The sequence below is a fragment of the Salmo salar genome, chromosome 11 (assembly GCF_965601325.2).
Source record: "Salmo salar chromosome 11, fSalSal1, whole genome shotgun sequence".
Taxonomy (NCBI): domain Eukaryota; kingdom Metazoa; phylum Chordata; class Actinopteri; order Salmoniformes; family Salmonidae; genus Salmo; species Salmo salar.
Window position 1 is genome coordinate 94159628 of NC_138301.1, and position 26553 is coordinate 94186180.

Here is a 26553-nt window from a genome sequence, read left to right on the forward strand (position 1 = left end):
TGTCTGTCAGGAGGCTTTAGGGACTCTTTAGGGCCTTCAAGCGGCAGTTCCAGAAGCTTTACTGCAGTCATTAGGGGCTGTGCCAGATTAATGTGAATGGTCAGGCAGACCCTGGCTTTCTGGGGGAAGAACAGAGCGGGGTGAAGGGTCCCACAGGAAGTGTTTTGTGTCTCCACACAAAGGGAGGCTGACCTCTTAAGCCCCTTAGAGCCTCTCTGCTAATACCCTCACTGGTGCCTACAAAGACACAGTGGACGCCGTTTCACCACTCACATTTAAACAGCACACAAAAAGCCCCGCCGAGACTTAAACCTTAAGAAACAGCAGAAAAATGAACCTTGGGAGCACTGAAGTGAGACTTGGAGATTAGGGGCTGGAGGGTTGGCTCTAATCCACTGACTGGCCCGCGCATATTAAATGGTGGATGCCGACTTGCCGAGCTATACCACCGATCGGAAAATGGACTGAAAACAAGTTTACGGAAGTTGCTGAGAGTGTGATCTGCACAAAGTTTAACAGAAACAGCATGGCAAAGACTTTCTATCCAAAAAGGGATTAATTGTGTGGTGCTCTGAATATTGAGTATTGCTGTAAGGTAACAGAGAAATCCCTACTTACACACAGTTAACACAATAAATGTTCACCAACAAGACACCCACTTAAAACACCCTCCTCTTTTTAGTCCCCGTTAGTCAAGCAGTGGCAGCCTTGTTAGTTTGAAGAGAATGACAGGGCCAAGGCACCTTTCTCTGTGTGCAGGGTCACAGAGCAGTGGGACAGGCTGCTTTCTCCACAGGACTATTTTCCCCTTCAGAGAGGGCCAGGACAAATCACCTCACTCTCTGACGCCAAGAGTTCCCTGAGAAGATGGATGCAACATGCGGCTCCATCCACAGGCTAAGTAAGGGCGGGTGTGGAAACACTTGTTTTGACCTCATGCAGGGGGCCCATGGCATGGCCACTATTTCCCCGGGTAACCCTGTGTCCCATCTCCAGAAGCTTCTGTTACCTCTGTGACTGTGTCTCGCTCCCGTTGTGTGCCCCTTCCCTTTCGCCTCCTCACGTACTCACCCTCACAAGAGCCTGCCACAACTACCTTTCTCTCTCCCACTCCCCTCTCCTCCAACTCTCCCTATATGCCTGTCTCGCTTTAAGAGCGTGCATAGTTAAAAGACGTCTATGGGGCCGCTGAGTACGATAGGAACAATAGTGTCCTTTCACGCGGTCTGGGCTGGGGCTGGGAGAGGGTTGCGGTCCTGAGACCCAGTCAATATTTGGACGTGGCTGCTTTTTGTTTCCGTTTTGTATCCAAGCGGAACCCAGCAGCAGGGAGCCGGGAAAAGGCTGAGGGGGAAAACAAAGGTAAACACTCTGAAAAATGCAAACGGAGCAACTCACAATGCCACTGGGAAACTATCACAATATCAACTTGTCACAACCTGGAAAGTGGTGTATTGTTTCTTAAGTGGAGATTAAAAATGTTGCCAGAATAGAGAAAGCAAACAGCCAAGGTCATTTTCGCTGACTGGAGAACTATCTGTGTCTGTAAGGGCAAGGATGTTATGAGGTGGAAAGAGAAGCCACTGAGTCATTTTCACATTTCTTAGGTGTCCTCACAAGGACTGCAGAACCAAATCATAGTATACCAAAGTAGTGGACCGCAAGACAGACGAAAAAGTAGTTTGATTGTCTTCGATAAATATGTCACATCTGTTGTAGAAAGATTTGAGGGGCATTAACGAAGCTTAAACTGCAGTCCCTAGGGTGACAGTGCTCTTGTAGAATGCTGAAATCCCTCTCCCCAGCTGTCAGGTCGTTAGTCCCACCCAATGAGCCTCTTTGATGAGGAAGAGTATCAGTTTCCATGGCATCGGAGACACAAACAGCAGGAAGATTAGGGATGGAACTCAGCCTGATTCTCCACTGATCCCACCTATTAGCAGCAAATAAACACCTTGCCACAGCAATGGTTGCATGTGTCCCATATGGAGCCTGACGGTTTTAATTAAGCAACTATCAAACTAAATACAAGCCGGTGGGGATTTCTCTAATGCTAACTCATCAATGGGCAATAATCCAATCGTTAACTTTACTTACAAATTGAGTTTTAAATTACACATGTATTAAGACAGTATTACTGAAGAAAATGCATGACCAGCCCCTCCACCGTGTTTACAGAACATTCACGCATGTATGTTAACCAACAGCCATCCAAAGATACCACAGCCCTTCTCCTCCAATCTTTACAAGACATTTTATTTTGTGGCCGAGCAATTTCTATAGCTAATTACTACCAATATAGCACATTCTTATAAGATGAACATTTAAAAATGATGCTCTCTTAAAATGTGTCACAAACAAGTCAAACATAACACTCTGACTCATTATAACATAGGGTCATTCCATTTTATTTCAATCACTTTTTGACTGCACCCCTTTTGATTTGAATGAAACTTTCCATTCATATTTGCACATGGTAGAAGCGGTCAGAAAGTTACTTTTTGGAACTGAATGCCAAAACATTCAGGAGATATAGGTGCCCAAAGTTGACCCATTTTGCATACCCCACAATACCATGAGACATCCATGTCTTAATCACAGTAAAAGATAAACGGTTGAGTTTGATATCATTTAAACGCTTACAAAAACAGTTGTCAAACTATTCCATAATTTTGTAATTATATATATTTTAACTTTTTTAGCATTTAACGTCAATTATCTGAAAACGTGGTCAACAACGATTTCTTTCATTTTCGCACATGTAGTTTAGACCCTATTTTACATAATCTGAGGTATTTGTGTTGTGCCCACCATCAGTGGTCTGAAGAGATAGAAATATAATTCATAGAATGGACCTATGAATGAAATGACACCCGCCCTGTATTCAAGAGTATGCTGAGTCTCAACTGATGGCGGGCACAATGCATGCACTTCAGATTATGCAAATTAAGTTTTAAGGTATAACATATGTGAAAATGTAAATAATCGGAGTTGACATGCTTTTAGATCATTGACGTTAAATGTAAAAACAAAATACATTATAATTATTGATTTATTTTTAATTCAAGAAATTATTACATTGTTTGACAACCCTGTTTGTAAGATGTTAAATTATATTAAACTGAACCTTCAATCTTTTCCAGTGATGTCGTATGGCATGGTTGGGTATGCAAAATCTGTCAACTTTGAGAATCTGTATCTCCAAAAAGTCACTTTCTTACCAGTTTTACCATGGGCAAGTATTGAAAGTTTCATTCAAATCAAAAGGGATGCGGTCAAAAGTGGATTGAAATCAAATGGAACGACCCTATATCCATTGCAGCTCAGAAATGTTATGTCTCCTCAACAAGCACTTCATTTTCTTTTAATTAATGCGATTATAATGACTTGAGCGCCTCACTGTCACTGATTGATGCATTTGTACCTCCGAGCATGACTGAATCCTTATCATAGTTACACTACTGTTCCACTGCTTTTGATCCCCACTGTTGGAGTGTATCAACAAAGTGCGTCAGAATGCTGAGAGGTTTTTCTTGGGATATATTGGGAGGGAAATAGGAGCTACGTTTATTAAGCGTGCAACAAACATGACACCATCAACCTACATGAGTTTTAAACAATATAAAATGTCTTCACCATTTACATTTTTCACGATTCACTTCACATTTCAATTTCAGAGTCCCTGTAGGGGATTTCATGAATGGCTGAGTATGGACTGCAGGACTGCAGGGCTGCCGCGTTGGGTGCCGTTTTTCTACTGTGGTCAGAAAAAAAGCCTCATCTGGAAGTTGTGACTATACCCCAGCAGGCTTTGGGCTCCGATGGCTGAGTATAGTTACATTACCCAGCAGGGGCCATGGGCCCAAGGTCTAACACAGAGCATGGTTATATTAAACGGCAGGGCCAGGGGCCCCTGAGTCTTAGCATGGTGCATGGTTACATTATACAGTGGGTTGGGTTTGGATTAGGCCCCTGAATGAGAAAAGGAGAGTCAATTTAGAGTTAGTCATTTATTTACTCGAGGAGCCCTACTCTCCTCAGACAAAACCCAGGCAGGGTGCCATTGCATGGCCATCGCAGAGCCTCAGAGGAGAGGCAGGCTCTGCCCCGGGCTTAACCCTGACTACGTCCCCTCTGTGCTGCTCTGTGATGGTTAACCCAGGCCCTGCTTGGTTACCACAGAGTGTGTGACCTCAGCATGTGTGTGTCTCTCACAGGAGCATGCACCACACTGGGCCTGGGCACTGCTGAAATACCCCTCTGTGTTCCCCTCATTGTCTGCCCCAGCATGTGTGGGGGGGGGGGGGGGGGGAGGCAGGGACGGGGGGCATGGCTTTGGAGGAGCAGGACTTGGGAAGCTGGAAAGCTTTTTCGTTTCTTTTTAGGCAGGAGCTGTTGGAATGAGCTGACGACACTATGGGAGCACATCAAAGATGTTATCTGTTCCAGGCAAAGAGGTAGAGAGGCAGAGAGCCCTGCCTTTGATGCCACCATGTTTGCGTTAATATCTCACCCGTTCTCTTTCTTCTCCTAACTAGCTCATTGCACACACTTTGCCTCAGGGTTACCACAAAAACACAAACAAGTACAGCATCATCTGTTGACTCCGTGCAAAGCAAATCACCCCAACGGACCAGTTTCTTCTCCTTAAGCATAAATGTTGAGGAGTCATCCCGTAACAGTAAATGTCAGGAAAAACCTGATAAGGTACAAAGGTGATATGTTATGCATGACACGAAGTGGTACACTCATACTACAAACTATATTCTGAGACAGTTAGTCACCTGGGGAGTCAACTCAAAGCTGTAGGCTACTTGAGAATAGTATTGCATAATTAGCATCTCTGTCAAATAGCAGTCGCATCTGACCATTCCATTACAGTGGGTAATTACAGCCATTGCTTTACCCTTGTGACCACACTAACTGGCAACTTTGACCAATTACAATAAAATACAAACGGCAGGTTGAAACCTAACTGAATATTTATTGTATTTTATTGTACAACCATAAGGAAAGGCTTTAACATGTTATAAGCAGGAACAAGTGTTGCGGTTTTTGTTGTGCGTCATATGCAAACGCCTTATCATTTTTTCCAAATAAAACTGCCAGATAATATTGACTCTTATTCAAGGCAACATTTTAGATGTGTTGAACAGACAGTTAGATACATTCGTAGCCAATTCTAACAGAAATCAATAGCTACTGCTGCTACAGAATAATTTTCCTACTGCCGAATCAGTAAAAGTGAACGCGTTAAGAATCTGACTCACCCACAGAATATTTGAAATGATCAAACTAACACCCGATTTCCCTCATTCGAGAGACAAGCCACATGATTTTCCATTAGTTAAATTATAAGCCTAGCTAAAATGAAAGCCTTCCGCGGCAACAGATCTGTGGACGCATTCAGCAGAACCAGGATAATATTAATAATCATTCTGGTGTATTTACAGTATAGGATATAACAAACTTATTGATGAGAGGTAGATAAGATATATGTCACGCAACATACAAGTTCGTCTTTGTAAATGATTGCCGATGTGCATCAATAAAATGTATATTTAGGCTATAAACAAGTGACCATTGGTCAATGAATCGTGGTCAGCATAGTAGGGCAGAATATTTCAAATTCACATTGTAACAAATATCATATGGTCTACGGGCCATCCACCTCCATCCAATGAAGTTGATCCCGCATGAAGTTTGTGACCGTGGCCCATCCCTGACACACATTGCGGTTACGCACGAGACTCACCTGGGGTTGGTCCGGTTCCAGTAGACCGCATAGCGGTCGGACACCACCTTGGAGGCCGGCTCTTGGCCGTAGACACACGTCCATAACACCAGCGAAACGCATAGGATCATTTCCACCTGCGGCATGGCTCCCGAACTTGGACACGCCAAGGTCCCTCTCGATGCAGCGTCTGGCGCGGTAGAATTCTTCAAATGAACAGAGTGAAATTAGATTCACATCTGAAGGCTTTTCAAATATAATTGCCTTATGTCTTAGTTGACTGCTCGAGTATAACGCATTGATTGGATTATTACACGAGGCAGGTATTGTGCTAAGGCTTGAATTGATATTTGTAAAAAGTTGTTTTTTTCATTCAGTAAAAAAAAGCACTGCCAGTTTGTGGAATAAAAAATGATTACAATTGGTTGTTAAATGTCTTGATTATTAATTAGTTGAGGATCCTTTTAAAATACATACTATTTCAGTCAATGTTCTTGTCATGTATTCATAGCAACAAGCGCATCCTCTTCAACCGCAGAAGATGTGGAATGTCACAGATATTATAAACATGAATCTTTAGCTTTATAATAGTTTTCTCCTGTAGTCGGTCTACCACAGCCTACACAAACGAATAATTATTCTATCGGATCAACTCTTCTTTGGGCACCAATAGTATCTGTAACTATAGGCCTACGCAGCGTTGAATTGTTGATTTTCAAGTTAATAACAGCGTGGTCCATGCATAAATATGCTATGAAATGTTTCTATAACATTTGAATAATAATTAACTCCACAGAACCAACGGGCTACAGACAGTGCCAAATCTTCCTTGACGCTGTACTCGCTCGGATCTGTGTCCGTGTCTTCGGCGCTGTCGCTGTCGCTGTATTGTCACGGCTGAAGAACCGCTGAAGAACTAGGAGCAGCTCTTTCCTTGAACCGGAGTCGTTCAAATGTGCCGTGGCAAAAAACGAGTTCATAAAATCCTTAGCATGGACACAAATACTTCTAAGTGTCGCTTGAAACGAGGCAAATATAAGCAGGAGCGGTGGAAAGTCGTGTAGTTCAGCATGAAGAAATCAACCAATGTCAGAGCAGCGCTCGCTCGGCCATGCATGATCCCCCACTGTGCCAGCGCGGGTACAGTTTCAGGCTCACGCACAGTCTCATTGGTTTGCATTTTGAATGATGGGCGTTTCGCTTACAAAAACAACATCCCTCCTCCTGAGGAGGTGTATCTGCTTCAGTGCTTCCTCAAGCGACGGATAATTTATTTCACAAAGTAGACCTACTGGGCATGAGGACCATGGACCCTAAACGAGATTATAAAGATCTGATACCAGCTCCGCAGGTCGGTTACAGGTTTACACCTTTCACCCAGGTTGATGCTGTCTTTACGCACACATAAAGTATTTTGAAATGAACCATGTTTTTCATTATACAGCATTGTGGCAACTTATGCTGCAACTAACCACTGAGTCGTATTGACCGCTACTGTATTTTCTATCACCCATTGAGCTCAAATAGTTAATTTACTACACCTTTAGCTCCTGTGTTCAATTCCATTTAGATATACCAGTGTGTAGAATGAACAGTTCAGTTAAACATGTGAATAAAGTGACATATGTATGTGGCACTCTGCATTACCTCCTAGTTTTTGTCAATGTATGCATACTATTCAACATTCAAACATTGGCCAACCCTGTCTTGTAGGGTTTGCTGACTTGTAGGCTTGGCTACAGAGACTGATGCGCCACATCGGTTTTTGCCCATACCATGCTTTACGCAGTAGCCTTCCAGTGTTTCTTGGCGCCCCACAGTGGAGGTAAGGAGAATCGCTTATTGGAAGGCAGGAAAGTAGGCTATAAAATAGTCATTCGATTAAATATCAGGTAATGTGTTATGTTTTCTATATTTGTAATCAATATGATTATTTTAGGATTAACATCATAGGCATGTAGTAGGGTCAATTGTTAAGGTATTTATTGTGTATTTTACAATGGGTGGATCTAATTCTGAATGCTGATTGGGTAAAACCACATTCCCACCAGTGTCTATTTAAGCAATAAGGCACGAGGGGGTGTGGTATATGGCCAATATACTACGGCAAAGGGCTGTTCTTAGGCATCACACATCGCAGAGTCCCTGTACACAGCCCTTAGCCGTGGTATATTGGCCATATACTACAAACACCTGAGATGCCTTATTGCTATTATAAACTGGTTACCAACGTAATTAGACCAGTAAAAATGAATGCTTTGTCATACCCGTGGTATACGGTCTGATATACCACTGCTGTCAATCAATCAGCATTCAGGGCTCGACCCACCCCGTTTATAATCCACAAATGACCACCGGCTAAATCTATGACGTTAAAATGCCTATTTACTCTGTTCCATCTGACTACGCAATCCACTGTCTCATCAGCCCAGCCCAGTAAGTTAAAAACTTGATCCCCACTATAAAAGAATCTAGACATTATCTCACGTTTCTTTTTCACTTACATTTAGTTTTCAACAGCAGAGAATTGTATAAACCTTGCTGTCTGTCTCTCTGACATTTGCAACATTGTTTCAATATTCAAATTAGATCTCCAGCTGTCCCATAGTAATGAGCATGCCGGGAGTCGGGATGAGACGGACAGGCAGCGTTTCTCAGCCAGTCGAAATCTTGAATCAGCTGGCATAATTTTTATGGATATATACAAATAAATGTCAATTTAAAAAAGGTAAAACGAAATTAAGTGCAGCTAGTTTGCAGTCTTTCTAGAATCAGTTCAAAATGATTGTGTTAGCTGTGTTGTTGGCTAGCTCCTCTGAACAACAGTGTCCTGACGAGAGAGCTTATTTTCAATGGCAGGCGAAATCGCGCCTTATTAGCTCATTGTTATGGATGTATCCAAATAAATGTCACTAGAAAACAGCTAAACAAATGCAGCTACTGTTGTTATGCTGGCTGCGCGGTTTGACTTGACTGTAAATTAGCCGTAGTTGGCTAGCTAGCAAGCAAGGGGTGAGAACGTTGCCAGCCAGTATGTTAATGGAACATTTAGAACGAACGACTGGGTCGCTTCCACAGATACAGAACAAAAAGACTGAACAACTGGGTCACGTCTCTGGCAACCAAACCGATAGAACGAACGACCATCCGGCTTGTGTAGCAACCCTACATTTGTGTCGGGACTATATGTTGTGGAAGGATGAAATAGCATGAATAAATTCATCAAAATAATTTTTTTAATGAAAATATGTCAATCATTAACCCGTTGTATAAAAGTGTTAATGCCCTGGAAGATATATCCTCCAAACACTGGCTTTTTGGGCATTATTACTTAAGTATAGGCTAACATACCATCCAGCAGACAGAATGGCAGTACTATACGCAGGAGGGTCTGGTGCGCCAAAGATAATCCCTAGTATAACAGTACCACGGAGGAACTCACCTTAAACCCTGGATATTCAACCAGAACATGAATCATTCAAGATCCAGAACATCTCAACATTCCTAACCCTAACATTTGCTCAAAACAGTCGCCAACTCCTGAGTACCTTATTAAGTTCAACCATCCAGTGGCTTGGAATTGAACTTGGCTCTTCGCATAGCGACACACTTTCCAAGGCTGAGATCTCGAAGACATCTGTTGCTTAGTAATCCTGTAAACACTATATCTTTGCAGAACAACTAGCCTGCGTTGCATACAAATACACATAGAAAGGCAATTATATTGTTGAAATCTGAGAACCTAGTTTTGTATGTCGAAAAGAAACCATTAGCGTAATCACACAGGACAATTAGTGTAATATGTTCCTTTGGTTGTGTTTATCTCAGTCTCACACTGTGTTTGTTTGGGTGGCCAGTCTGGCTATGTGTGATGTGTGCGAGCTGGTCACCAACAGGCCCAGTCTCTCACCCAAGTAGACTAATCCATGAGCCTTAATCACCTCACCATCTCCCCAGCTAAAGCGCCTGTCCTACTTCATTCATGCACCATATACATCCATGTCACGAGAGACAATGGAGTCATTATGAATTAGGGTCAGAAGAGCCGCAGTGTGTGCTGGCGCGATACACAGCGCCGCATTCTAATGTGCCCTCTTTCTCATGGCCTTGCGCGGCTGCCTCTGTCACACACATAAAGAAATATAATCTCTATCTGCCTCCACATATGAGCAACATATCACACACACATACAGAAGGAGAAGGAGGAGATTGGATCAAATGAACAAGAAACTGCACGCAAAAAGCAGTGATGGGAAAATGGCTTGTTTTTACCTTTTTTTTCAATGGGTTATTCATATTTCTCATAACCCATTGGCATCAAACCGTCACTGTGTTTGTGTTATAACACACTCATAATGCCCCTAGAGTCCTATTTCGTTAGCAAGGGATAATAAGGCAGTAATCACATTGTAGCTGTGTGTGAAACCAGATTCCACCTACACATCTGATAATCTCCACTGTAATGGTTATGGATTCACTGAGGGTCAACTACCTGTTCACAATTTAGTGGGTATGGAAGGTGTAAGACACAGCATAGGGGTGCTTTATCCTGAGTTTGGTTTACTGCTGGTTGTTCTGGCCTGGCTAACACCTGGAGAATCATTAGAAAGGATGCTGTTATGATCTACGCTAGAAACTGAATGATGAATGGAAATGTCTTTCTCTTCCTTTCTTTCTCTCCCCCTTCTATCCTCTTTGACCACATGTCATGCTAATGCTAACTCCTCATAGAAAAGTAAATGTTTATCTCTCCCTCGGTGGAGCGGTTTATTTCTCTGTCTCTCCCCATCGCTCCTCTGTCTAAAAGTCCACTGTGACCCATTCCAGCTGGCCACTCTGCTAATACAAGACTATAACAGAGCTAAGGTGAAGGATAGTTCCTAATAAAAGAGAGATGCCAAAAAGTGGTAGAGTTACATAAGTTCAGAACAAGAGAGAGAGAAAGAGATGGATAGAGAGATCAAATCAAATCAAATTGTATTTGTCACAAGCGCCGAATACAACAGGTGTAGATCTTACTGTGAAATGCTTACTTACAAGCCCTTAACCAACAATGCAGTTCAGAAATAGAGTTAAGAAAATATTTACTAAATAAACTAAAGTAAAAAATGAAATAAAAAGTAACACAATCAAATAACAATAACGAGGCTATATACAGGTGGTACCGGTACCGAGTCAAGGTGCGGGGGTACATGTTAGTCAAGGTAATTTGTACCTGTACGTAGGGGTAAAGTGACTATGCGTAGATAATAAACAGCGAGTAGCAGCAGTGTAAAAACAAAGTGTAAATAGTCCGGCTGGCCATTTGATTAATTGTTCAGCAGTCTTATGGCTTGGGGGTAGAAGATGTTAAGGAGCCTTTTAGACCTAAACTTGGCGCTCCGGTACCTCTTGCCATGCAGTAGCAGAGAGAACAGTCTATGACTTGGGTGACTGGAGCCTTGAAAAATGTTTGGGCCTTCCTCTGACACTGCCTAGTAAGTAGGTCCCGGATGGCGGGAAGTTTGGCCCCAGTGATATACTGGGTCGTACACACTACCCTCTGTAGCGCCCTGTGGTCGGATGCCGAGCAGTTGCCATACCAGCCTGTGATGCAACCAGTCAGGATGCTTTCGATGGTGCAGCTGTATACATTTTTGAAGGTCTGGGGACCCATGCCAAATCTTTTCAGTCTCCTGAGGGGGAAAAGGTGTTGTCGTGCCCTCTTCACGACTGTCTTGGTGTGTTTGGACCATGACAGTTTGTTGGTGATGTGGACATCAAGGAACTTCAAACTCTCAACCCGCTCCACTACTGCCCCATCGATGTGAATGGGGGTGTATTCGGCCCTCCTTTTACTGTAGTCCACGATCATCTCTTTTGTCTTGCTCACATTGAGAGAGAGGTTGTTGTCCTGACACCACACTGCCAGGTCTCTGACCTCCTCCCTATCGGCTGTCTCATCGTTGTCGGTGATCAGGCCTACCACTGTTGTGTCGTCAGCAAACTTAATGATGGTGTTGGAGTTGTGCGTGGCCAAGCAGTCGTGGGTGAACAGGTAGTACAGGAAGGGACTAATCACGCACCCCTGAGGGGCCCCCGTGTTGAGGATCAGTGTGGCAGATGTGTTGTTACCTACTCTTACCACCTGGGGGTGGACCGTCAGGAAGTCCAGGATCCAGTTGCAGAGGGAGGTGTTTAGTCCCAGGGTCCTTAGCTTAGTGATAAGCTTTGTGGGCACTATGGTGTTGAACGCTGAGCTGTAGTCAATGAACAGCATTCTTACATAGGTGTTCCTTTTGTCCAGGTGGGAAAGGGCAGTGTGGAGTGCGATTGAGATTGCATCATCTGTGGATCTGTTGCTGCGGTATGTGAATTGGAGTGGATCTATGGTTTCCGGGATGATGGCGCTGATGTGAGCCATGACCAGCCTTTCAATGCAGTTCATGGCTACCAACGGGAGTGCTAGGCAGGCTACCTTCACTTTCTTGGGCACAGGGACTGTGGTGGTCTGCTTGAAACGTAGGTATTACAGACTTGGTCAGGAAGAGATTGAAAATGTCAGTGAAGGCACTTGCCAGTTGGTCCGCGCATGCTCTGAGTACATGTCCTGGTAATCCATCTGACCCGCGGCCTTGTGAATGTTGACCTGTTTAAAGGTCTTGCTCACATCGGCTACGGAGAGCGTGATCACATAGTCGTCTGGAACAGCTGGTGTGCTCATGCATGTATGCTTTGCCTCGAAGCGAGCATAAAGGGCATTTAGCTCGTCTGGTAGGCTCACGTCATTGGGCAGCTCGTGGCTGGGTTTTCCTTTGTAGTCCGTAATAGTTAGCAAGCCCTGCCACATCCGATGAGCATCAAAGCCGATGTAGAAGGATTCAATCTTAGTCCTGTATTGAGGCTTTGCATGTTTGATGGTTCGTCTGAGGGCATAACTAGATTTTGTATAAGCACGTCGGATTAGTGTCCCGCTCCTTGAAAGCGGCAGCTCTGGCCTTTAGCTCGGTGCAGATGTTGCCTGTAATCCAGGACTTCTGGTTGGGATATATACATACGGTCACTGTGGGGACGACGTCGTCGATGCACTTATTGATGAATCTGGTGACTGAGGTGGTATAGTCCTCAGTGGCATTGGATGAATCCCGGAACATATTCCAGTCTGTGCTAGCAAAACAGTCCTGTAGTTTAGCATCCATGTCATCTGACCACTTCTGTATTGTGCGAGTCACTGGTACTTCCTGCTTTAGTTTTTGCTTGCAAGCAGGAATCAAAAGGATATAATTATGGTCAGATTTGCCAAATGGAGGGCTTTGTATGAATCTCTATGTGTGGAGTAAAGGTGATCTAGAGTTTTTTCCCCTTGCACATCTGACATGCTGGTAGAAATGAGGTAAAACTGATTTAAGTTTGCCTGTATTAAAGTCCCTGCCCACTAGGAGCGCCGCTTCTGGATGAGCATTAACTTGTTTGCTTATGGCCTTATACATCTCGTTGAGAGTGGTCTTAGTGCCAGCGTCAGTTTGTGGTGGTAAATAGACAGCTACAAAAAATATATGATAAAAAAAAATTGATGAAAACTCCCTTGGTAGATAGTGTGGTCTACAGCTTAACATGAGGTACTCTATCTCAAGTGAGCAATACCTCGAGACTTCCTTAATATTAGACATCACGCACCAGCTGTTATTGACAAATAGACACACCCCCACCCCTCGTCTTACCAGACATAGCTGTTTTGTCCTGCCGACGCACGGAAAGCCCAGCCAACTGTATATTATCGGTGTCATCGTTTAGCCACGACTCAGTGAAGCATAAGATATTACAGTTTTTAATGTCCCTTTGGTGGGATAGTCTCCAACGAAGATCATCCAGTTTGTTATCCAGTGATTGTTTGTTGGCCAATAGAACAGATGATAGAGGTGGGTTACCCACTCGCTAACGAATTCTCACAAGGCACCCCGATCTCTGCCCCCTGTATTTTCATATTTTCTTCAAGCGAATGACAGGGATTTGGGCCTGGTCTCAGAGAAGCAGTATATCCTTCGCGTCGGAATCATAAAAAAATATATATTTCTCCAGTTCGAGGTGAGTAATCGCTGTCCTGATATCCAGAAGCTCTTTTCGGTCATAAGAGATGGTGGCAGAAACATTATGTACAAAATAAGTTACAAACAATGCGAAAAAACACACAAAATAGCACAGTTGGTTAGGAGCCCGTAAAACGGTAGCCATCACCTCCGGCGCCATTATCCCTCAAGATAGAGATAGATAGCGAGAGAGAGATAGAGATAGAGAGAGAGTGAACGAGAGAGAGATAGACGGAGAGAGTATATGAGATGCAAGGAGGCAAGGTGATTTAGATTCAGCTAGCTGAAGTTCTGTCCTTGAGCTGTTCTTGTCAATAAATGTTCTGTATTATATCATGTTTTGTGTGGCCCCCCGGAAGAGTATCTTCTGCTTTCATAATATCTAATGTGGATCCTAATAAATACCAAATACCAACGCTGTAGGAATAGTATACATGACCGTTGGAATACAAACGTATACACAGAAACACACACACACAGAAACACACACACACAGAGAAACACACACACACACGGAAACACACACACACACACACACACACACACACACACACACACACACACACACACACGCACACACACACACACACACACACACACACAGGCTTGTTTATGGCCAGAATAATGACTTCCCTCCATGCATGTTTTCATAATTTATGTTTTCATAATTTATGTTTCCCTCGTCCAAAGTAAGTAATGTCTGTGACCCATGAAGGCTGCACTGTTTAAAGTCATTGTAAAGAAAGTGAGGACTGCTGACATTTGAATGCCAGCTATTTCAGTTGGGAAAGTTCTCACCAGATTTCTACATTTCCACATACAGTGTCTTGCAGAGCCGTAGAATGAAGATCAGAGTCGCGGTCGTGACACGGGGAGAAAAGAGTCACAACTGTGGGTGTCCGCAGTTGGAGAATCAGAGTGGGTCAGAGCCAATCAGCCAAAGGCAGTCACATAGCAAAATCAATGGGGTGGCAGGTAGTCTAGCGGTTAAGAGCGTTGGGCCAATAACCAAAAGGATGTTGGTTCAAATCCCATAGCCGACTTGGTGAAAAATCTCTGGATGTGCCCTTGAGCAAGGCACTTAGGCCTAATTGCTCCTATAAGTCACTTTGGATAAGAGCGTCTGCCAAACGATTAAAATGTGAAAATGTCCAATCAGCTCATCCATCTGTTCATATTGCCTTCTCAGTCCACTGATAACATTGTTCTCTCATCAGTCACATAGTTTGTTACGTGAAATAAGCTTTGTTCAAGGACACAAGATAAGATAATCTTTGTTCTAAGATAAAGAAATAATCTAAAATGGTGTTCTATTGAGTGGTATTACATGGTCACCTTAAGCACTAGGAGGCTCTGCTGATCCATAGCCGTCTGGTTCAGTACAGTATGTCTGGCCTTTTGGTTGTTTTTGTGTCTGCTTCTTATGACAGAATAGAAATTGATCCAGTAACCAAACAAAGCACAAAATGGTCCAGCCTTAGAAGCAGCTTTTGTGTTTGTTAATCTTTTTAATAACTGATTAATTATGCATCATATACTCAAACACACATCTAAACCCCCTAAATGAAAAGGCCTGGAAATTAGTTTTGGCCGCTTTTATTCATTGGCCTTTGATCTGAAGAGTTTCAAGTTGAAGTAGGTATGTGTTCATAACAGGACTAAAGGGAGTTGTCATGAATTGGATGTGTAAAATGAGAAAGCTCAAAGCGGTGTAAAATTTATCTGAAGCCACTAGTGTTGAAGGGACATCAGTTCACGTCTGCCGTCCAATGAAAGGAGTGGGCGGCATGGGGTCGTGATCCAGGCCTGACAGGGTCTAGGGGAGAACAGGAGGGAATACATGGAGGAAAATGAATGTCTGGCTTCACTTCCAACAGACACCTGATCCCCTGTGGGGACGGGCGATCGGTTGTGTGTGAATGAAATAGGCACTTTTCAATAAAGATGAGAAGCCAAAAGGTGGCCTTTAAAACACGCTCGGAAAACAAACGCCTTGTCAAACATGTGTAAAGAGCCTGAAATTGGTATTGAAACATCTAATAAGAATGCCTATATAAGGGTACACTGCAAAGCATAAGATATGTTGATGTAAGGAAATGATACAGCATTGCTGCACATGTGTTACATGGTTTGGTGTAAGAGTTGTACAAGTATGCTACAAAGTTCTTATAACTACACAAGCTGCATGTAGAGGCATATGGTTGATGCAACTGCACTGGGTAGTGTAGGATCCTGTGCTTTAGTCTAAGGCTAGGCAGTCCAGCAGTACTGAGGAAGACCTCATAGGACTGGGGATCGAGTCCTCTGGTACGGCCTTAGGATAGTTTCATTAAAGCCTTGAGATGGAGCAGCCTGCCAAGTGAAACACTGAATAATCCATATGGAAATGTCAGACTAGCCCTTTGGAAGTCAATACTTATTTTATCTTATTCATGAGCCTATTTGATGTTGTAAGGTACAAAACTACAAACTATCAAAATAAAGAAAGTCACACACTCCATGTATAAACTCCCAGCAATTTAATGGGTATTACGAACGTTTCGGCATCACTGTGCCTTCCTCAGGGTGATGTCATGAATACTTGAACCAGGTTATGTAGACAAACAGTGCAATTAGTGCAACCAATGACAATAGTGAGGGGTGTGTCATAATGATTAAGTTAATTAAAATGAATTAGTGATAGTTTATGGCATATTAAATATATTACGCTGTTGTTATCATATAGAAACATAATTGAATATTGTACATCATATTAGCATCAACATACATTATTGTTAATTCAATTTCGCATAATTGTTTTGTATTTCGTATTTCATATTTGTTACATGTAATCTGTTGGTTCAACCTTAATGTATAATGAGCATCATCAGCAGGGGGACATATTAGGTGTATGCTAATAAGCTGTAGCAAGAATATATCAATTTATAAGACTTGTTCATAAAATAAAGATTTGTTCATAAAAGAATGTTCTAACAAATCTTTTTCGCCGTTAGTCAGCACCTCCACACAAACACATTTTTCTGGGTGTATGCCAGCTCGTGTTTTTTAAGGTACAAAACTGACATACTTTCCCATTCACTAACGAGGTACAACCCCATGCTTGTTTTAGTTGGTTTTGCACATCCAATAATTGGGATTGGTTGTTTGGAATTGGATGTCTTTAAAGGCAAATCCTTTATACGTCTTTTAACTCTCTTTAAACACAGCTTTAGTCCCCCAAAGGTGGTGTATTTGTTTAGTTAATCTCAGAGGGAATCCTAAAGCCGCTCACTATGGTGAACAGTCAATGGGGATTAAGGGGCAATCCGAGAGGAGCTGCTTAAAGCATACACGAGGGGCAGAGTTTTTGGGAGGAGAACTCATACTTAACGTACACACAGTGAACGAATTCCATTTCACCCCTGGTTTGTGTCCCACAAAATTAATAATAATAATAATAATAATTGATTTATATAGCGCTTTTCTACCAACTGAGGTACTCAAAGCGCTTTACATAGTAGGGGGAAACTCACCCCATGACTGTATGATGCAGTGAGAGGTGAATAGGAGGAGGCAGCAATAGGACCCCAGTCATGGGGAAAGGGAGGGCCTGGATAGTGTAACATGCTATGAAGGAATTCCCATAGTGGGCTTTGTTAGCTAGTTACATAGAGCAGGTTTCTCGCCTACACCCTCATATCTCTGAGAAAACGACGTGCCTGTGTGTGAAGTAAATGGGTCAGACTAGGTTGCGATAAATTGGCATAGCAGTGTTGCATGGAGAGTTCAATAGGCATTGTGATGAGAAATAATGGAAGGTTTCAACTGTGGCAATGGAACACACATCCATCCTTTGAACTTTTCCAGCAGATGCATACAGTCATTTTCATGTATTCACATAAACACACACACACATTGTGAGAGAGTGACACACCACACACATGACCATCACTGTGTCACTGTAAACACATTTTATAACCTGTGGGTCAGCAACAGTCTAGGTAGGTTGGTTCACCTCTCCTCCTCCAGCTGTACTCCCCACTGGCCTCCACACACACACACACACACACACACACACACACACACACACACACACACACACACACACACACACACACACACACACACACACACACACACACACACACACACACACACACACACACACACACACACACACACACACACACACACAGGAGAAGGTGCTTTTACAGGGCTGTGTTTTTCTTTTACAGGATACTGTGAAACCTGCTCCCCTGGGTTAGAGAGAGACTTTAATGAAGGTAGGGTGAGAGCCAGGTCACAGTGACTAGTCACTCTGGCCCGGCCCGATCCCTCCTCAACAACCATCTCAGTTCTGTGGTGGGAGAACTGAGAATAATAATAGAAAATTGGAGTGCTCAGCCTAATGTTTGTAGTAACAAAAAGTATTTGGCTGCTGGGTTCAAAAGGCATATACTTGAAGAAAGGAAAAACCTGCACTAACTGAAATATAAGTTTGAATGTACATTTTTTTAGCAGCAGAGGTCTGAACAAACTGTCACGTTTCGGCGGCAGCCTTCATCACCATTAAATAAATATAATAACTCTGAAATCATACAGTGCTGTTTTCTGGTCTAAATTTGACAATGGTCTAACCCTGGAGGTCACAGTTCATCATTTGTACATCTGTAAATAGAAATATTGATATGCTAATGATTATTCAATTACAGTCGTGGTCATAAATATTGTCACCCTTGCAATTTTCCCTAAAAATAAGTTGAAATTGGCCAAAGTATTTGATCTCCACAATTCTTTATTTCACTGTTAATATTACAAAACCTTTGTTCTGTAATAAATACATTTAAATCAGAAAATAAACAGAAATGCATTGACAAAATTAGGGACACTCTAGACTTAATATTTTGGAGCATATTCTTTGGCCAAAATAACTGCAATCAAACGCTTTGTATAGCCATCGAGGAGCTTCCTGCACCTCTGTACTGGTCCCAATCCTCTGGTGCAAACTGTTCCAGTTCTACCAGATTTGAAGTGTGCCTTCTCCCAACTGCTGTTTTCAGATCTCTCCACAAGTTTTCAATGGGATTTAGATCTGGACTCATTGCTGGCCACTTCAGAACAGTCCAGCGTTTTGTCTTGAACCATTCCTGGGTGCTTTTTGAAGTGTGTTTGGGGTCATTGTCTTGCTGTAAGACCCATGACCTGCGACGGAGACCCAGCTTTCTGACACTGGATCTGACATTGCGCTCCAAAATGCTTTGGTATTCTCCTGATTTCATGATGCCATGCACACATTCAAGGCACCCAGTTCCAGAGGCAGCAAAGCAACCCCAAAACATCACTGAACCTCCTCCATGTTTGACTTTAGGGAAGATGTTCTTTTTTTTGAAGAGTTAATTTTTTTTCTGTAAACATAGAGATGGTGTGCTTTACCAAAAAGCTGTAATTTGGTCTCATCTGTCCACAGGATATTCTCCCAGAAGGATTTTAGCATGCTCAGGTGTGTTTTGGCAAATTGCGGTTGGGCTTTCTTATGTCTCTCTCTCAGCAGGGAAGTCCTCCTGGGTCCCCTACATGTAACCCCCTTTCATTGAGTTGACGACAGATGGTGTGAGTTGAAACTGTCGTACCTTGTGTCTGAAGGTCAGCTTGAATCTGTGTGGCAGTTGATCGAGGTCCTTTCTCCACCATTCGAACAATCCTTTGCTGCAATCTTCCATCAAGTTTTCTCTTGCAGCCACGTTCAGGGAGGTTGGCTACAGTGGCATGGGCGTTAAACACATGTCAAAAATGTTCTAAAATGATTAGCATTTTAATGAGGGAAATAAGTATTTGACCCCTCTGCAAAACATGACTAAGTACTTGGTGGCAAAACCCTTGTTGGCAATCAGAGGTCAGGCGTTTCTTGTAGTTGGCCACCAGGTTTGCACACATCTCAGGAGGGATTTTGTCCCACTCCTCTTTGCAGATCTTCTCCAAGTCATTAAGGTTTCGAGGCTGACGTTTGGCAACTCGAACCTTCAGCTCCCTCCACAGATTTTCTATGGGATTAAGGTCTGGAGACTGGCTAGGCCACTCCAGGGCTTTGATGTGCTTCTTCTTGAGCCACTCCTTTGTTGCCTTGGCCATGTGTTTTGGGTCATTGACATGCTGGAATACCCATCCACGACCCATTTTCAATGCCCTGGCTGAGGGAAGGAGGTTCTCACCCAAGATTTGACGGTACATGGCCCCGTCCATCGTCCCTTTGATGCGGTGAAGTTGTCCTGTCCCCTTAACAGAAAAACACCCCCAAAGCATAATGTTTCCACCTCCATGTTTGACGGTGGGGATGGTGTTCTTGGGGTCCCATTCCAGCCTTGTGTAGGTCTACAATCTTGTCCCTGACATCCTTGGAGAGCTCTTTGGTCTTGGCCATGGTGGAGAGTTTGGAATCTGATTGATTGATTGCTTCTGTGGACAGGTGTCTTTTATACAGGTAACAAACTGAGATTAGGAGCACTCCCTTTAAGAGTGTGCTCCTAATCTCAGCTCGTTACCTGTATAAAAGACACCTGGGAGCCAGAAATCTTTCTGATAGAGAGGGGGTCAAATACTTATTTCCCTCATTAAAATGCAAATCAATTTCTAACATTTTTTACATGCGTTTTTATAGATTTTTTTGTTGTTATTCTGTCTCTCACTGTTCAAATAAACCTACCATTAAAATTATAGACTGATAATTTCTTTGTCAGTGGGAAAACGTACAAAATCAGCAGGGGATCAAATACTTTTTTCCCTCACTGTAATTGGATTTTAAGGCCCATATGAATGTCTTGCTTAATATAATGTTTGTGTCATCAACGCAAATTGACTGCATTATACTTAAAAAACACTTCAACTTCAACCAGTAAAATGGCTCTTTGGCAAGCTTTTGCAACAGCCTACATCAATGAGTATTAGCATTATAGCTAACAAATGCTGCATCCAAAATAGTTATTTTCCAAAGATCACAACCAAATATAATCTTAGCGATTGTTCAAGCAAGAATCAAAACATAATTGTAAGTGTATGAGAACCCAAAAAAGTTATTTTGTTTAGAAGTAATAAAAACTTCAATCTAGGCCATGTTGAATGGGCGCAGATGGCGATGGCTCTCATTCTGCCGCCAAGAGTCGCACGCGTCTGTTCATGATGTCAGTTTGTCGTGTACTGGGAAAAGGTCTAAATTTGAGACCTAAATCTCATTTTCAAATGCGGCCTGTATGATACAACATAAATATACACATGATACACTATATATATATATATATATATATATATACAGTGCTTTCGGAAAGTATTCAGACCCCTTGACTTTTTCCACATTTTGTTAGGTTACAGCCTTATTGTAAAATGTATTCAATTGTTTTTTCCCCTCATCAATCTACACACAATACCCCATAATGACAAAGCAAAAACAGGTTTTTAGAAATGTTTGCAAACGTATAAAAAAAATAAAAACTGAAATATCACATTTACATACACTACCGGTCAAAAGTTTGGGGTCACTTAGAAATGTCCTTGTTTTTTGAAGAAAAGCACATTTTTTTGTCCATTAAAATAACATCAAATTGATCAGAAATATAGTGTAGACATTGTTAATGTTGTAAATGACTATTGTAGCTGCAAACGGCAGATTTTTTATGGAATATCTACATAGGCACACAGAGGCCCATTATCAGCAACCATCACTCCTGTGTTCCAATGGCACGTTGTGTTAGCTAATCCAAGTTTATCATTTTAAAAGGCTAATTGATCATTAGAAAACCCTTTTTTGCAGTTATGTTAGCACAGCTGAAAACTGTTGTTCTGATAAAAGAAGCAATAAAATTGGCCTTCTTTAGACTAGTTGAGTATCTGGAGCATCAGCATTTGTGGGTTCGATTACAGGCTCAAAATGGCCAGAAACAAATAACTTTCTTCTGAAACTCGTCAGTCTATTCTTGTTCTGAGAAATGAAGGCTATTCCATGCGAGAAATTGCCAAGAAACTGGAGATATCGTACAACACTGTGTACTACTCCCTTCACAGAACAGCTCAAATTGTCTCTAACCAGAATAGAAAGAGGAGTGGGAGCAAGAGGACAATTACATTAGAGTGTGCTTTTCTTTCAAAAACAAGGACATTTCTAAGTGTTCCCAAACTTTTGAATGGTAGTGTAAGTATTCAGACCCTTTACCCAGTACTTTGTTGACGCACACTTGGCAGCGATTACAGCCTTGAATCTTGTGTATGACGCTACAAGCTTAGCACACCTGCATTTGGGGAGTTTCTCCCATTCTTCTCTGCTTATCTTCTCAAGCTCTGTCAGGTTGGATGGGGAGCGTTGCTGCACAGCTATTTTCAGGTTTCTCCAGAGATGTTCGATCGGGTTAAAGTCCGGGCCCTGGCTGGGCCACTCAAGGACATCCAGAGTCTTGTCCCGAAGCCACTCCTTCCTTGTCTTGGCTGTGTGCTTGGGGTCATTGTCCTGTTTGAAGGTGAACCTTTGCCCCAGTCTGAGGTCCTGAGCGCTCCGGAGCAGGTTTTCATCAAGTATCACTCTGTACTTTGCTCTGTTCATCTTTGCTTCGATCCTGACTAGTCTCCCAGTCCCTGCCGCTGAAAAACATCCCCACAGCATGATGCTGCCACCACCGTGCTTCACCATAGGGATGGTGCCAGGTTTTCTCCAGACGTGACATTTGGCATTCAGGCTTAATACATTTTTTGGTACCCTTCTCCAGATCTGTGCCTCGACACAATCCTGTCTCTAAGCTCTACGGACAATTCCCTCATGGCTTGTTTTTTTTCTCTGACATGCACTGTCAACAGTGGGACCTTATATAGACAGGTGTGTGCCTTTCCAAATCATGTCCAATCAATTGAATTCCCCACAAGTGGACTCCAATTAAGTTGTAGAAACATCTCAAGGATGATCAATGAAAACAGGATGCACCTGAGCTCAATTTTGAGTTTCATAGCAAAGGGTATGAATACTTATGTAAATGTCATATTTCTGTTTTTTAGTTTTAATACATTTGCAAAAATGTCTAAAAACGTGTGTTTTTTTGCTTTGTCATTATGGGGTATTATGTGTAGATTGCTGAGGATTTTTTATTTATTTAATCAATTTGAGAATAAGGATGCAACATAACAAAATGTGTAAAAGTCAAGGCGACTGAATACTTTCCGAAGGCACTGTATCTCCAATGGGTTATATGCTCTGGGTTTACTGTTAGAATTGGTTTTAGGACTACAAAAATACCATTAAAGTAACAATGCATAGGCATAGAACATGCATTGCCGACTTTGCTCCTAGAGATCTAGCTGCTGGGTGTGCAGGTTTCTGTTCCAGCCCAGCCACAACACCTGACATTCTGCTTATTATTTGTATTAGACACTATTCATTCAACTATTCAAATCTTGTTTTGGAGTATGGATGTCTTAACCCACTAACCATTTACATAGGTGTTCTTTGTATGATATGAAATGAAGTGTTGATAATTTGAATTAAATATTGTGTATTTTAGTCATTCCCTGTCTGTCTGTTTTATTTGGTTGTCACACACTCTCAATTTGTCTGATGATATTGCACCAATTTGTAGCTGCAGCTGGTGGCCTTGATCATTGGTGTGGGTGTAACAATCCCTGTGTGGCGGACCTGGGATGCAGCTCCTGTCCACAACATCACTTTATACCCACAGAGCAGCGTCCATTATCCTACAAAAACAAATGATCTTGGTTTGGCTAGGATAACAGTACTTTAGGTCTGGGGGCAGGTGACATCACCACACGATGGCTACTAGGGCTTTGTCACACTTTTTCTTTCCATGATTCTTCGCATCCCATCTCCTCACCTGTATTGTCTCGCAGCTGTATTGGAGAAGGTACAAGGTCCCACCCCTCTGACCTTCTTCTCCAGTGGGTTTGAGAAGGAGGCGAGGAGAAGATTCGAGGAGGGGTGAATTGAGAAAGAGCCTAGCGCTCACCTGTCAACTAGCTCACATGGGCTGAACACTCACCCCTCTGTTACGTTCACTGACCTCCTTCTCCGCATCAACCTCAGCGGCCAGCAGAGCAGACTGTGTGAACTCAGGCAATCTAGCACCCACATAATTCATTTTGTAGATATTTAATTCTGCTACATTGACTCAGACCACACAGTCGGCCTCTGAGTTATGCTGTCGGCGGCGTAGGAGGAGGTGAAAGGGGTGTGACTGGAGCAGAGGTGAGCTGCAGGTGAGTTCTAGTAGCCACTGTGATGTGATGTCACCCCTTCTGAGACTTGAAATAGTGTCTCCTTCTGTCTATCATGAATTGATCTATATTTTAACCCTGTAACTTCTCAGCTGGGGGACAATCTCAAATTTTGCACCAATTTGCTTAATTCTGCTACACTCACTGTTCTCCTTCTCCAGTGGTTGGCATGCTAGTGTAATTTGATCAGGGTTTGTGTCCTGGCTCGGTCAGCCATACATGGATGAAACTCATACATTACATGACTACTTTGCAGCCAATGTAAGGTGACCCTTCACTGTGGTCACTCTCCAGGGGATTTTTCTCTTGCCTCCACTATCCGTGCTCTATCCATTTGCTTCTATAGTTTACAGTGGATGTGAGATTATTTATGGCGTGCATGCCCAATGCAGACATATGGTGGGATTAGTATTTGCCTCGTTGGCATGTGCAAAACATTTGAACATGTGGCTTGTCATTTATATACAGAACCAGGATTATCAAATTCTCACACATTGTTTACTTGTTGTTGAGATGTTTTCTCCATTTGAAATGAAACTATTAGAAATAGTAAAAGCACTCACAAATCTGAGGTAATTTATGTGTGAGTGGGAATCATTTGATAATAACTTGAAAGGAAAGAAAAGGCTGTCAGTGAAGAGGTGACTCCGGGATGCTGGCCTTCTAGGCAGAGTTGCAAAGAAAAATCCATATCTCAGACTGGCCAATAGAAATAAAATATTAAGATGGGCAAAAAACACAGACACTGGCCAGCATCCCGGAGTCGCCTCTTCACTGTTGATGTTGAGACTGGTGTTTTGCTGGGTAGTATTTAATGAAGCTGCCAGTTGAGGACTTGTGAGGCGTCTGTTTCTCAAACTAGACACTCTAATGTAATTGTCCTCTGCTCAGTTGTGCACAGGGGCCTTCCACTCCTCTTTCTATTCTGGTTAGAGCCAGTTTGCTCTGTTCTGTGAAGGGAGTAGTACACAGAGTTGTACTAGATCTTCAGTTTCTTGGCAATTTCTCGCATGGAATAGCCTTCGCTTCTCAGAACAAGAATAGACTGACGAGTTTCAGAAGATAGTTCTTTGTTTCTGGCCATTTTGAGCCTGTAATCGAAACCCACAAATGCTGAAACTCCAGATACTCAACTAGTCTAAAGAAGGCCAATTTTATTGCCAATTTTATTGCTTTTCAAATGTGCTAACATAATTGCAAAAGGGTTTTCTAATGATCAATTAGCCTTTTAAAATTATAAACTTGGATTAGCTAACACAACATGCCATTGGAACACAGGAGTCATGGTTGCTGATAATGGACCTCTGTACGCCTATGTAGATATTCCATAAAAAATCTGCCGTTTCCAACTACAATAGTCATTTACAACATTAACAATGTCTACACTGTATTTCTGATCAATTTGATGTTATTTTAAAGGACAAAAAAATGTGATTTTCTTTCAAAAGTGACCCCAAACTTTTGAATGGTAGTGTATATAAGTTGTCTGTTCAGTTTTTTTGGTTGGATCAAGAAATACAAACTTGTAATTTTGTGCTAGCTAGCTAGCAATTATGGCGTGCTGCAGCGCCGGGTGTTTACTGGGAAAATCTTGGATGTGCATGCATATAGAACACGTTCTTGTTTTGAAAGTTGAAAGGTCTATAACCAATATTAGGATCCATTAGTCCATTATTGCACAAGGCTGTGGATTGACTGCATTGTTTGAATGGAATGTTGGCATATTGGCAGTCAATTAGAACATTTTATGGAATCATTCCTCTAAATCTGTCTGGATAGCTAGCTAACAAACATACAGTGGAGATGAATTCTTCAAATTCATTATTTTACACTATCTTATCACAGCACTGGCAAACCATGGTTGACCAACTCCCTGACCAAAATGGTTGACACTTCTCCCACCATAAGAAGGTTCATGTCCATTCTATATTCTAATTCCTAATTCTATGGGTGAGACAACCACATATTACAGTCAAATATACAGTATACAAACATTCCATTCCAGCTAAACAATGGATATATAGCATTTAGCAAAATAAATACAATGTAACATACATCTAAAATCTATGAATAAACAATCTGAGAACAGTAATATTTTACAGATACATGAAGGTACAATAATCAATCATTTCTGGTGAAAAAAAACACAAATGTGAAAAATGTATGGATATATAGCATTTTGAAATAAACTCTTAATTTCTTTGTGTTCGTTTGTCCTTGAGTGTCTGTAGCTATATGTCTGTACTGTAATAGAGACCATCTCAGACAAACCGTGGAACAGTCAGTGGGGTGGCAGTATTACTATTATGACTGCATTTCCTCCCTCGCCTATTGGCACTTTATGAATATGGCTGTTATTTAGTTTGCCAATTTAGTCAATTAACAAAATTACAATACATTGAGCAGGCTATTGTTGTTTTCCCCCCTGCCAGCTGTGATGGAAGATCAACACTGTCGCAATTTCAATCTCCCTCATATAAATGGTCAAACTAGATCTGAGCATGGTTATGATAC

The 26553-nt window shown here is 42.2% G+C and overlaps 1 protein-coding gene and 1 long non-coding RNA gene across 4 annotated transcripts in view; one reads left to right on the forward strand and one right to left on the reverse strand.

The window, feature by feature from the left end:
• The window catches only part of LOC106563326 (ephrin-A5), a 54811-nt gene extending 47940 nt beyond the window's left edge, over positions 1–6871 (reverse strand). For 2 of the 3 annotated variants that reach the window (XM_014128838.3, XM_014128839.3), the window contains exons 1-2: positions 6212–6871; positions 5756–5940 (exon numbers count right to left, since the gene is read on the reverse strand). In XM_014128838.3, the coding sequence (XP_013984313.2) occupies positions 5756–5940; positions 6212–6235 (209 nt within the window). In that variant the 5' untranslated portion in view covers positions 6236–6871. Of the gene's footprint in view, positions 1–5755 lie in introns of all 3 variants that reach the window. The other variant, XM_014128840.3, reaches the window with a different exon arrangement.
• A 116-nt stretch (positions 6872–6987) lies between these two features.
• The window catches only part of LOC145859196 (uncharacterized), a 43660-nt gene continuing 24094 nt past the window's right edge, over positions 6988–26553 (forward strand). Inside the window, exons 1-2 of the long non-coding RNA XR_014379440.1 lie at positions 6988–7085; positions 7448–7559. This is a non-coding gene — a long non-coding RNA (uncharacterized LOC145859196). The remainder of the gene's footprint in view (positions 7086–7447; positions 7560–26553) is intronic.